The sequence below is a fragment of the Thamnophis sirtalis genome, unplaced genomic scaffold, assembly GCF_051295495.1.
Source record: "Thamnophis sirtalis isolate CommonGarterSnake01/CBP01778 unplaced genomic scaffold, rThaSir2_p1.2 scaffold_4, whole genome shotgun sequence".
Classification (NCBI taxonomy): domain Eukaryota; kingdom Metazoa; phylum Chordata; class Lepidosauria; order Squamata; family Natricidae; genus Thamnophis; species Thamnophis sirtalis.
In genome coordinates, this window is record NW_028261384.1 from 23,560,136 (window position 1) to 23,572,660 (window position 12,525).

Below are 12,525 nucleotides of genomic sequence, written 5' to 3' on the forward strand. Positions count from 1 at the left end.
AGTGCTCCATTGTATGCTTCCCTTCATGTAGATGTACTTCCATTGAGGGTTACATACTAAGTGCAGTTGGTCAGCCAGTTACAAAGCCATCTGGTAGTGACTTTTCTTCTCTTACCTAGAAGGTTGTGATGAAGTCCTTTCCTAATTACATGTAGTCCTTAACCTACTGCCATAACTGAGCCCAAAATTTATGTTGCTGAGTGATTTTCGCCCCATTTTACGTTTTTTGCCACAATTGCTACGAGTATCACTAAAGTTGTTAAATTAGTAAGATGGTTGTCAAGTGAATCTGTCTTTCTGATTGAATTTGTTTGTCAGAAAGTCGCAAAAGGTGACTACATGAACATGGACTATTGTAACCATCATAAATATGAAACAGTTGCTAAGTAACTGAATTTGGATCATGTGACCATGAGGATGATAAATAGTAGTGTGAAAAACATAGGTCTGTTTCAGTGCCTTTGTAACTTCAGACCAGTGGTGGTTTGCAGGTGGTACACCCTGGTACGGGTGTACCGGAGCCTGCCCGGAGCATTGGGTACTGTTCCGGTATGGTGCTCCGGAGGGCTTACCCGCTTGCCTGCTCTCCTTACCGTGTTTTAAAGCTGTTGGTGCTTCTGCGCACACCACTCCGCTGAGCTGCAGCGTCACGGAAGCTTGTGGAAGCGTCATTTGACTCTACAGCGCATGTGCGCACCACGCACGCATGCCACTGCACGCATGCATGTGGGTGATGCCAGGGCCGTTCCAACCGTACCGGTTGGAACAGAATCCAGAACTCACCACTGCTTCAGACTGTCATTAAATGAACTGTTATAAGTTGAGGACAACCTGTTATAACCTTTGGAAAAAGTTCACACCAGTAACAAAGTTGGAATGGACCTTGTAGGTCATCTAGTCCAAAACCACACCCTCCGCTCAAGCTGGAGACCCTTGATCAAAGGCCTGGAGAGTAAAACAGATGAAGAACGCCTCCAGGATTAGGGTTCGACTAGTCTAAAGAAAAGAAAAATGGGGGTGACATGATAGCAGTATTCCAGTATTTGAGAGGCTTCCACAAAGAGGAGGGAGTCAAATTATCCTCCAAAGCACCAGAGGGCAAGACAAGAAACAATGGTTGGAAACTAATCAAGGAGAAAAGCAGCCTGAAATTAAGAATAAACTTCCTAAGAGTGAGGACAATTAACCAGAAATTGTGGGTGCTCCATCACTGGAGGTTTTTAAGAAGAGAATAGACAGTCACTTGTCTGAAATGGTACAGGTTCTCCTCTTTGAGCAGGAGGCTGGACTGGAAGACTTCCGAGGTCCCTTCCAGATCTATTCTATCTCTCCTCATGGAAAACCAGAAGAGTGAATCACTTCAGAGCCCCAAAGCCGGGTTTTGCTTCTCACGAGCATAAATAATAAAACGCGCCGCACTTTCCCGGTCCGGCCTAACAGCTGCCTTTGAAATTGTTACATCCGGGTCCGCCGGCAACAGTCCCCGTTGTTGCCATGGAAACAGCTTGGCTTGTGACAACCGGGCGCAGCGGGAGCCAGGAACATCAAAATGAACAGAAAGAAGCTGCAGAAGCTGACCGAGTCCCTGTGCAAATCCGCTAAACATTGTGAGTGAAAGTGGGTCTACTCTTTCCTCTGTAGCTCTTTAAACCCAGCTGCTCCCGAGTTCATTAACCGATCAGTGAATTCGTGACAATTGTTTTTATATTATTATTATCTCGACTGGGGTAAGATCGAGCTTTCCACCCAGACATGCTGAAACTACAACTCCCAGAATTCCTTGTCAGCGGAGCACCCGAGGACGGCAACAACATTAGAGAACCGGGGAGATACATATTCAAATTTACATTGGCTGGTTGAACAAGTGCATCTTTTATTGTGGCTTTTATTTCGCTGTTTCCTTTTTGTAGTTAATAAATTTGAAGTAGAATGTCTCATCAAACTTTTCAACAACTTGGATGTGGAACCCAGCGACCGTCATGGTGTTGTTGGTTTAGATCGCAATTCATTTCGCAATATTCTACATGTCACATTTGGAATGACAGACGACATGATTATGGACAGAGGTGAGATTAAATCAACGCTCATGAATTATTGTATTTTAAAGTATTTTTGAGAAGCTGTTTTAGATTGCAGTTTTGAAATCATTTCTATGTTGGGTAAATACGTTCATAAAGTTTGAAAATTGCATGGAAGCTCAAATTCATATCAGTTTATCTTAATATGATTCATCGTTCAGAATTAATAAACCTTGAGTAGGATTTATTCTCCTGCATACTGCGCGGTCTGTTGATAATATCATTGTAGTATTTGGGTTACTGTATCATTTGGCCTTTTTAATGTCCCCACATAATAGCAATATGTAATAAATAGCAATTGCTCTAGTATAATATTTATAGCACTGTTTATATTGATGCAGACCTAGAATTGCTAATTTTAATTTTAATAAATATCTGGAAATGTTTCAGCTATAGATATATAAGCTAACTTTGGACATTAATAAATTTACTTACTCTATGTACACTGTGTGGGGCAATATAAGATGTAAAATATAAAACCTCTTTGGAGTTGAGTTTCACTCCTTGAAATTTCCATATGTCAATATGGAAAAGATTTGCTATTGACTTCTGGGATATTTTTCAATTTTTCACAGCCCTGGTATTTTTTTAATGATCTCCCTTCTAAGCACTGACTACATTCAATTGTTTTGCTTTTAAAAAGGGAGAACATAGCAATATTAAAATGTCATTAAACATTATGCATAAAAGTTATGAAATTGCTTTTTAAAATTTTCCAGGAATTTGAGATTCAATCAGATTTGAATAGTGGATCTCCAGATCATATCAGAAACTTTAATTCAAACATAAAAGACTACGAAGATAATCTTATTTTGCAGAGATATTGGAAAAGTTATTTAGAGGATATCTGATTGTAGGGATTGGCTTCAGCTGCTTGATGATTGAGATACATTTATGAGATTTTATAATATAATGTTACAACATTGTATATTATATTTTGGGATTACTGTTTCTCTACTCTTATTGTGTCAAGTCTTAGACATTGACTACATACATAGGTATAGGCAATGTTCATACTCAAGATAAATCATTTTAATATGAAAGCCAACTCTAAAATAAAACTTTAGAATAATCTTTATTTTTCCTGCAGTATTCCGTGCTTTTGACAAAGACAATGACAGCTGTGTCAGTGTAACAGAATGGGTAGAAGGCTTATCAATATTTCTTCGAGGGACTTTGGAAGAAAAGATGAAATGTAACATTTTTCTAGTAAAAATTGATTTTCATGTTAATCTGAATTTTAGGGCAAATTCATTATGAAATGCGTATATTGTAAAAATACACATTGTACTTTATATCATTTATACCATACATACTGTACAGTAGATTTAGTATAATTTATTACAAAATTGGTTTCTTTAACTACAATTCAATTACTGTTATTTTAAATTATCTGGAAGGTATTTTGACATGCATGCAGTTAATGTAATTATACCTTTTAAAGATTGCTTTGAGGTTTATGACCTGAATGGTGATGGATATATTTCACGAGAGGAAATGTTTCATATGCTGAAGAACAGTCTGCTAAAACAGCCATCAGAGGAAGATCCCGATGAAGGAATTAAAGATTTAGTAGAAATAACATTGAAGAAAATGGCAAGTATAATAAATTTTAAAACACAGCTTGTCAGGTTTAGATCATACTAATCGTTTATCCAATTAACTCAATTGGGATTCATTCATACCCTTGATAGATTAAAAAAAAAGCGGAAATGAATTTAACTCCAATTGTATTTTAGCCCAAATAATTATATATAAGGCTATAGTGTAAATATAGTTATTATATGAGTTAAAGTATCTTATTTCACAGGACTATGATCACGATGGCAAAATCTCTTATGTGGATTTTGAAAGGGCAGTAAGAGATGAAAATCTCCTCTTAGAAGCATTTGGACCATGTTTACCTGATATGAAGGTATTTATGACATTATATCAAAGTACAATAATAATTAATTAGTAATTTTATTAGTAACTGTATTCCTATTCTAGATTTGAACTAACTGTTCTAAATACAAAACTAAAGTTATTAAACTGCTTTTTTGAGTGATCACTGAATGAGGCTAATCAAATTCATTATATATGTGTATAATGTGAGACTTTAATGCTAATCATCAAGCCAATTGTATTTTAGCATGCTTTAACTGAAGTCTTTCCCCTGATCTAAAATAATTTTAGTCCAGGACTAATGAGCTAAGCTTAGTTATGCTGTATAGATCAGGACTAAGGAGCCATGCTCTATCTGTAGATTATATGCACTTCTCAAACCTGAATATAAATCACCAGTGTCCCACTTCTGGCTATTTTAATCAAAGATTTTGGATTTGCTTTAACCAAAGTATTTGCTTTTTCTAATTTTTTTTCTGAACAATATGAACAATTCTATCTTTTAAAAGTGGCTCGATCAGTTCATGGAGTTACTGGTAGATCAGATTCAAATATGTAAATGCATATTGAACAGTGAAATGCTTATGATCTGAAAGAAAGATTTAATTTTTCCCAGATAATCTATCTACTTGCTATTAAAATTTTTGATCTTGTAACCTTAATTCGGGTGGAACGGTGTATCACAGGGCAACGATTTTTGAATCAAGGTAGCAAAATGCAATATGACTCCTGCGGAATTTAAATTTGGCAAATCTTATAAAATATTATGATACAAAAATTATAAAACAGATGACATAATACAAAATGCCATAAAACATTTCTGATGATGTTTTACTATGTTATATAGTTCAACATGTGGTATTTTCAAGGCAAACATGTCTGAATGTATCCAACTTTTCAAGTGAAGGCAATTGTTCTGACAGGTTTCTTTAAAGAGCTTAAAACAGAGTTTTGGTCCCAGCAAAACCTCTTTTATTTACATGACACTTAATTCCTTTCAGCCAGGAAGGCTTGGCAAACAGTCTTTCAGAGGAATATTTATCAACATGAATCTTATCTTGCTTGGACAGCTGCCAGATAACTAGTTTGCAAATGCAGGGCAAGGCAACACTTGGCACAGTCTCTTATAGTCACAAACAGAACTTTCCACTCTTGAAATGACCAAAGGAACAAATTGTTTCCTGCAAAAACCCACTTCCCATTTGCTCCTCTTTTGTTTCCTATGGGAGAGGCCAATTGCCTCCAAGGTGTAGCTTTACTCTCAAGTCAACTCTGCTTTCTTAGTTGTTCTTGTATTCTGGCAGCTCTGCACATGTGCACACTGGGAACTGGCTCGAGCTGTTCCTCTGCCTCACTGGTGTCTAACTCCCTCTCTGACTCCAATACAGAGCCCTTGTCTGAGCTTTCCTCAGTCCCCAGGACTAGTCCATGTTCCTCCTCAACCTCCTTACTTTCTAACTCTGCTGCCAGCTCCGTTGGCTGCTGACGGGCCACAACAGCAATGGATTACAATTTCTGTCATTGTTGAAGGCTTTGTGGAATTTCTTACCAAAGGAAAAATCATTAAAAAGGTGACCCAAAGGATCACAGGTTGTCTAGTTTACTGTTAAGGAGACTGTCATCTTAAAAGATTCAGCAAAAGTAGGGCTGTAAGGCAGACATGTTTCTGGGAGCAGGGATAAGGGATTCATTCTTATAGAAGATCTATGTTTTATATAAAATATGAAATACTCCCATATATTCTCAGTACTCTTTTAGAAACATAAATCTGTTACAAGGTTGACCATTTTAATCATTCATTTAGGTTTTTTTTACTCTTCTGAAAAAGTACATCATCAAATAGTAATGTGATGACTTACAGTGTAAGGATTCTAAATTTCTTGTAATAAATTTTTGAATTAAGGCAATTATAAAACATCCTGCAGATATATTAATGTCTAGTTGTTATATAAACTTCTTAACCTTTCTGTATTTCTGTATTTTTGCATTTCCTGCATTTCTGTAAATCAAAGTGTTTCAAAATAAATGTGTTTTATGTTTATGGCCCGTTTGATAATGGAACAATTATATGAAATGAAAATATCAATATCCAATAAAGATCCAGAGAATAATGCAACTAGCTTCACATTGTTAGGGGAATCTTTTATTTATCAAAAAGCAGATATTTGGCAAATAGTTTCAATAAATCATGACGCAACATGATTATTATTACATCTTTTTGTATAAAATACAAAGGGGGCAAATATACCTAATATTCCTGCCTCATATTTTCCCAGTTTCAACCCTGTGAGGGGGGTTGGACTGAGAGTGACTGGCCCAGAGAAATTATTGGCCAAGACATCATTCATGCCTAAAACAGACTTAAAACTCATGAGTCTTTTGGTTTTTATGTCAGTATTTTAACTGTGACACCAAACAGACTCTTAAAATTTGCTACTTAAAGATTGGGTATCTAATTTTGTACATTTTCCAAATGTATAAACATTGTTCTTTGGATATAGGTTTGTTATAGTTTTTTTTTTTAACATTTAAAAAAATGTTTATTATTTCTTTTACAGTGCAGGATGTCCTTTGAGTCACAAGCTTTCCAAGAAGCTCCTGAGTTGTAGATCTGCAAGTAAAATATAATGAATGAAATATAATGCAGCCGGATAGACCCAATGCATTGCATCATAGGATAGTATTAGGAGCATAAGAAATAAGGTGATGACATTCATAGCCATCAATAAATTTCAACATAATGGATAATAACTTTAGATTCACAAGAACTGTTTCATGTTAACAAATGAAGCCATATTTCTTTGTCTAGAAACAGTCAGAGCCTACCTACTTGTGAATCAAATATAAACGTGAAATGCAATCAGAAATATTTATATTCGCCGCCTTAGCTTTATTACTGGTTTCTTTTGATTTTCCACTAATAATTCTTCAGATGAATTTGAAGTTTGAACTGGATCAGCAATCTAGTTTGAAAAAGAGAATCTAAAGTTAGTATATTATATGCATTCATAATGGAATAGCAGGGATTACATTACTGCAAAATAATTAATATATACACATTCTAAATGATGTTAGAACTACATATTTTCAGAGCATTGAATGAAAAATTATTGGCCCACCTTCTTTAGTCTATTGCGAATTAAGACTGCTGAGGTGTTCAGTGAATCATCATCCATATCTATTTTAGGTATTTCTGGTAGTCTTGGGCCAAAAATAAGTTCTTCACCCTTAGGCTCTCTTCCCAAAAGGGAAAGTTTGTTGTCTTCATCTCTTCTCCTCTTTCGTTCCTGGAGTTGAGTAGTCCGGGGCATGAATCTTCCAAGACCTTCATAACATGGAACCTTTCTTTCCAGGTTCCAGCAAGCCAATGTGTCCTGCTCTCTTTGCTGTGGCTTCTTATCCAATGTTATCTTTTGACTAAAGCATGCAGATGTTGTAGGACAGTAATCAGAGTAGTGAGGAGCTACTAATACATTCTGGCAATGCTGTTCTGAAGGAGATGTAATATGCTTCACTAATAATGTGCAAGAGGAAGATTGATAGGGGTCCTGGGTGTATGTTACTGGATTCCATTTGCTAATGGCTGTTTTAGATGCCCATGATCCACGATCCAACGGCATGGTCATTGAAGAATGTATACCATAATCCTGTTTTGTCTCCAATGATTGCTCTGAAAACACAAAAAATAATGTGTTATGCTAGTATATAGTAAAAAAGGCATTTTTGAAGTGAATTTTAATTTTGTTAACAATTTACCATGGTAGAAAACAGAGAACAGGATTTATTTGATGAGCAGTGAGAAAACATTTTTTAATGTATTAGTTGACAGTTACAGAAAAATTCCCTCCAAAGCATTGTTCTGCTATGCCTTGGATGTAATGATTCTATATGCATTTTCAAACAATTGGAATATTCTAATAAATTACATAAATGTCCACCATTCTGGGGTTGTTGGTTTGTTTGATTGTTTTGGGAGTTGTGCAAAAATCTACAATGGAATAATAAGCAAAATAAATTAAATACATGAACTAAGAAAAAAAATTAATTATATCTAATTCAAAGTAAATTCTGCACACACACAGTTTTTTTCTTTTCTCTCATCCTTTTTTCCATACCAAGCTATATAGATTTGAAATAATGCAAGAGGATTCTTAATGAGAATATAAAAAGAATGAATATAATTTTTCAAACAGTAAATGGAAAGTCCTCATTGAGTTGTTTTACTTCTGATAACATCTTTGGCAAATTAATATTGGATTTTGGGGGAGAATTACAAAAGTTGTTTGCTCTTGCCCTTTATTGATTTAAAATAATAAAAGCCACAAACCTCTGAAATTGGTTGCTTTTGCTATATATTTTCGTCTGTCTCTTAGTTTGTCTCTGGTCTCTTGTACACTCTCAAATTCTGGAGCATAGCATATATGTAGCAAGCTGCCAAAGAAATTCCGCTCATCCAGTTTTCTTTTGGCCGCCCTAAGAGAAAGAGTGATTGATACACAATGTTAAAGACAACTCAACCTTGTTGAAGTTAAGTTCTTTTTAAATCCAGTAAGTTAAGTTTTTATAATATAAAAATAACTGTTGTGGTTTACATAAAACTGATATACATGAAAGATGTTTCAATATCAAACAAGTAGGTATTCTAGCCTGAACAAAAGCAATAGTTATTACCTTGCACTTGGTATTTTTAAAAACTTGATCAAGTACACTTCAGTAAATTCTTCTGCTGGATAACCATCTAGTGGATTATATTCCTCGATAGTTCCATATAATGCAAAAAGTTCAATTAGCTCCTTCATAACTCCCAATGCAGGAACACCTTGGATTAACAAATATCGAGACTCTAAATTGACAGTGTAAACCTGAAAAACAAAATTACTTTAAGAATACTTTAATATATGTAACTGAGCTGTTCTATTTTAAAATTAATTAAAAGTAATAAAAGATAAAGGTAAAGGTTCCCCTTGTACATATGTGCTAGTTGTTTCCAGCTCTAGGGGCTATGCTCATCTCCATTTCAAAGCCGAAGAGCCAGCGCTGTCCGAAGACGTCTCCGTGGTCATGTGGCCAGCATGACTAAATGCCAAAGGTGCACGGAACGCTGTTACCTTCCCACCAAAGGTGGTTCCTATTTTTCTACTTGCATTTTTACATGCTTTCGAACTGCTAGGTTGGCAGAAGCTGGGGCAAGTAACAGGAGCTCACTCCATAACGTGGTGCTAAAGATTCAAACTGCCGAACTGTTGATCTTTCTGATCGGCAAGCTCTGCATCTTAGCCACTGAGCCACCACGTCTCTGTTTACAGTAATACAGTATAACAATTTTAAAAGAATGTGTCAGAAGTTAGATATTTTAGCATTAGTGATCAAGTTCATCCATGGTAGTCGTCTACCTGTGCATACAATTGGGACCAAAATTTCCATTGCTAAGTAAGGCAATTTTTAAGTGAATTGCCACAGTTGATTTCATATGCCAAATGCTGAAGTTGTTAAATGAATCATGTGGTTGTTAATGCAAATCTGACTTCCTCCATTGACTTTCTTGTCAGAAGCTGGTTAGGAAGATTGTAAATAGCAATCATATGATCCTTAAATAAAGCAACCATCATAAATACATGCCAGATACCAAGCAACCAAATATTGATTATGTGTCTGTGGGGATGCTACAATGGTTACAATGAGGACCAGTCATAAGCAATATTTTTCAGAGTGTTATAATTTGGAATGTTGTTAGCTGAGGACTACATGTACGACTTGTTTGGTTATGGGTTAGTTTGATGAATGAACCTAAGCAATCATATTTTTGATTAAACTTTATATTAATATATATTAATAATATGAGACCAAATAAAAGTAACAATGCAAGTTGCAGAATAAAAACAAACCAAACAAGTTAAGGGAAAAGAAAACTAATGTCAGATGAAATGAAATTTTAAAAGTTATTGGGAAAAACATAAGTAGTGGGTCAAAGAATATAGTCAAGTTTAGAAATTAAAGATTGCCAAGTCTTACATACAGTATAGGAAGAAAGATATCGCTATTAATTGAATTATAGCAAGGATTATAAATGATTACTCATAGCATTTGGACAAACTACAATTAGCTACTACTATATCTTGGATACTTCAAAAACTATATTATACAAGAAAAGCAAGTGTTCTCATCAGACCAATGTCCCTTGGACATTGACATACAGTAGAAACTTCGCAAGATAGGAAGCATTGTGAAGATTAAAGTAAAGGTAAAACTGAAGTCACATTTGACCACTCAAAAGACCACTGCTTCTTTTTGGGTCAGTAAATTGGCACAGTGTTCAGCAATTCAAGAATGATCTAGCCGATTATGCATAATAGTTTAGAAAGGAACAAATTGGCAAATGTCTTATCAGGGAACAACAGTTGTAACAGCTAAACACAACTTCCATTTTCAGAGTATACTTGGATTCAGTAAGACATTTGACAAAGTGGATCACAACTATTAATTGGTACAGAAAAGCATCACCACCAGTGGAATTATAACTAGCTGATCACCTGTACTCAACATGTAGTCCTTAATGAAACTGCATTTACATGGAGAGAAATTCGCAGTGAGATACTTCAAGATTCTTGAAGTAGGCCCAGTAATCTTCAACATCTTCATAAACAACTTAGATGAAACGATACAAGGGGAGCTCATCAAATTTTCAGATGACACCAAACTGTCAGGAATAGTCAACACTTTAGAACATGAATCCCCAACTCCTGGGCTGTGAACTAGTGCTGGGCCATGGCCTGTGAGGATCTGGGCTGCACAGTTGGAGGTGAGTGGCAGGCAAGTGAAACTGCATGCTAAGGATCATGGTCCTCCTCCCACTCCAGTCCATAAAAATATATCTTCCATGAAACCAACCCCTGATGGCAAAAAGGCCAGGGATTGCTGCTTTAGAAGATAGGCTCAAGACAGACTTGAACACTGGGTGCTATTCAACAAAACGTAATTCAGTGGTGAGAAAAGTAAGGTTTTACACAATCAAAATGCTCAGATGGAGACTAGGTGATATGTAGCCCAATAACAGTAACTGTGAGAGGCATCTAGGACAACCACTTAAATATGAGCTAGCAGTTATGCTGCAGCTGCTAAAAAAGGCAATGCATTAACAGAGGGATAGAAACAAGGTCATGCAAAGTCTTGCTACAGCTATAATGCCTTGGCAAGACCACACTTGGAGCACTGCATCCAGCTGTGATCGCCACGAAACAAAAAAGATGTTGACATACTAGGAGTGCAGAGAAGAGCAACAAAGATGATTAAGGGATTGGAAACCTATCAGGTAGAGATCCAAGCTAGAAATAAGGAGAAATTTCCTGGCAGTGAGAATATTAATCAGTGGACCAGCTTGCCTTCATAAGTTATGGGTGCTCCATCATCTTTAAAGAAGAGATTGGACATTTCAGATTGTCTGAAATGTTATAAGGTCTCCTGCTTGCGCAGGGGGTTGGGCTAGAAGTCCTCCAAGGTCCTTTTCCCAACTGTATTATTTTATTCCACTCGATTCGGCTTCCTGTTTAGGTGCTGCGAGTAAACAAAAAGGGGAGGGGGGAAGGAAGGACAGATTTGCTTTTATCCGGCTTGTAGGCTTCTTAGGGAGATCTCAACAAAGTATCTGTATCCGAGAGCGAATTTGAAAAGACGAGGAAACGGCTCAAAGGAGGAATTTTTTCTCGTTTACCTTCACTGCTCGTGGCCTGCGCCCTTCACGGTACTTGGCGCGCGATGCGCAGATCGCCTGCTGTGCGTGATGCTGGCAGGCGCTTCCGACCTCCTCCTCACCTGCATCAACCGTCGCCATCTTCGCTTCCGTACTCTCTTGTCGCCTCTTGAAAACGTCATCTAAGTCATTTCCCCCTCCCCCCGACGGCCACGCTAAGGAAAGGCGGAAATAAATCGATGAAGAACCCGGCGAAGGAACGAGGTGGAGCCTTCGCCCATCATCCAATCACAGCAGAGAAAAATGGCTGGGCCTCCAATGACGGTTAAGGACTACATGGGGGGGGGGAGTACGGTACAGAGCCGGAAGCCGGAAGAAATAGTTTCGTCAATCTGATGACGGCCAAGAGTGGCGACTTTCTATAGTTTTGTCTTTTAAGGTGGCTGGTTGTGTTACCTGGCCGTGGGTGGCCGGAGGGTCGGCGGTAATGTGGGGGGCAAGAGGAGTCGGGGTAGCCGCGGCGAGCGTCTCCTTGAGCGGCGTCAAGAACTGCTTTCTGCACTTGCCGACCTGGCTGATTTCTTACCTCCGACTGCAGCAGGTATAAGGAATTAAAGGAATGTGTCTACCGACCTCCATTCGTTCTGTGCCCCATGATTCCTGAGATTGAAGTGTTCATTCACAGTCACAGCGTCCTTTTTCTTACCAGCATCTTTCCATTTTCAAGCATGGGGCTGTTGGCACCATAGACGACCCATGGTACCATAGACGAGCCCTTGCCTGCCTCCGGATAATGTCAAAAGGTTAACTTAGTTTGTTTGTTTGTTTGTCAAACATGTACAAGATAACAAGTTTAGGTATGAACATAAACATGAA

At 37.3% G+C, this 12,525-nt stretch overlaps 3 protein-coding genes across 8 annotated transcripts in view; 2 read left to right on the forward strand and 1 right to left on the reverse strand.

Moving 5' to 3' along the window:
* The first annotated feature begins 1,484 nt into the window (after nucleotides 1–1,484).
* On the forward strand, nucleotides 1,485–7,902 carry CLXN (calaxin). 2 transcript variants are annotated; one of them, XM_014052928.2, is made up of 6 exons: nucleotides 1,485–1,607; nucleotides 1,911–2,066; nucleotides 3,169–3,273; nucleotides 3,523–3,674; nucleotides 3,889–3,993; nucleotides 6,521–7,902. In XM_014052928.2, exons 1-6 carry the CDS (start codon nucleotides 1,550–1,552, stop codon nucleotides 6,569–6,571), a joined length of 627 nt encoding a protein of 208 aa, XP_013908403.2. In that variant the 5' UTR covers nucleotides 1,485–1,549; the 3' UTR covers nucleotides 6,572–7,902. The 2 variants fall into 2 exon arrangements, with proteins under 2 accessions (XP_013908403.2, XP_087568737.1); XM_087712611.1 differs by lacking the exon at nucleotides 3,169–3,273.
* Nucleotides 6,090–11,820, reverse strand: RBM48 (RNA binding motif protein 48). Of its 4 annotated transcripts, XM_087712610.1 has the most exons (6): nucleotides 11,671–11,805; nucleotides 11,342–11,513; nucleotides 8,634–8,781; nucleotides 8,290–8,435; nucleotides 7,082–7,632; nucleotides 6,090–6,925 (listed from the first exon to the last, which is right to left on the reverse strand). In XM_087712610.1, the coding sequence occupies exons 2-6, from the start codon at nucleotides 11,388–11,390 to the stop codon at nucleotides 6,833–6,835; spliced, it is 987 nt and encodes a 328-aa protein (XP_087568736.1). In that variant the 5' UTR covers nucleotides 11,391–11,513; nucleotides 11,671–11,805; the 3' UTR covers nucleotides 6,090–6,832. The 4 variants fall into 4 exon arrangements, with proteins under 4 accessions (XP_087568736.1, XP_013908378.2, XP_013908394.2 ...); XM_014052903.2 differs by lacking the exon at nucleotides 11,342–11,513 and having other exon boundaries at nucleotides 8,634–8,824; nucleotides 11,671–11,820; XM_014052919.2 differs by lacking the exon at nucleotides 11,342–11,513 and having other exon boundaries at nucleotides 11,671–11,809.
* Nucleotides 11,821–12,074: 254 nt separating this feature from the next.
* Nucleotides 12,075–12,525, forward strand: part of PEX1 (peroxisomal biogenesis factor 1) — a 40,493-nt gene continuing 40,042 nt past the window's right edge. The window contains exon 1 of one of the 2 annotated variants that reach the window (XM_087712612.1): nucleotides 12,075–12,250. In XM_087712612.1, the coding sequence (XP_087568738.1) occupies nucleotides 12,137–12,250 (114 nt within the window). In that variant the 5' untranslated portion in view covers nucleotides 12,075–12,136. Of the gene's footprint in view, nucleotides 12,453–12,525 lie in introns of both variants that reach the window. The other variant, XM_087712613.1, reaches the window with a different exon arrangement.

Coding starts and splice junctions, on each gene's coding strand:
- CLXN (XM_014052928.2), top strand. CDS start 1,550: ATGAACAGAAAGAAGCTGCAGAAGCTGACCGAGTCCCTGTGCAAATCC. Junction 3,274..3,522: donor TTTGGAAGAAAAGATGAAAT/GTAACATTTTTC, acceptor TACCTTTTAAAG/ATTGCTTTGAGGTTTATGAC. Junction 3,675..3,888: donor AAATAACATTGAAGAAAATG/GCAAGTATAATA, acceptor CTTATTTCACAG/GACTATGATCACGATGGCAA.
- RBM48 (XM_014052903.2), bottom strand. CDS start 11,790: ATGGCGACGGTTGATGCAGGTGAGGAGGAGGTCGGAAGCGCCTGCCAG. Junction 8,436..8,633: donor TTAAAAATACCAAGTGCAAG/GTAATAACTATT, acceptor TCTTTCTCTTAG/GGCGGCCAAAAGAAAACTGG. Junction 7,633..8,289: donor AAAAGCAACCAATTTCAGAG/GTTTGTGGCTTT, acceptor TTGTGTTTTCAG/AGCAATCATTGGAGACAAAA.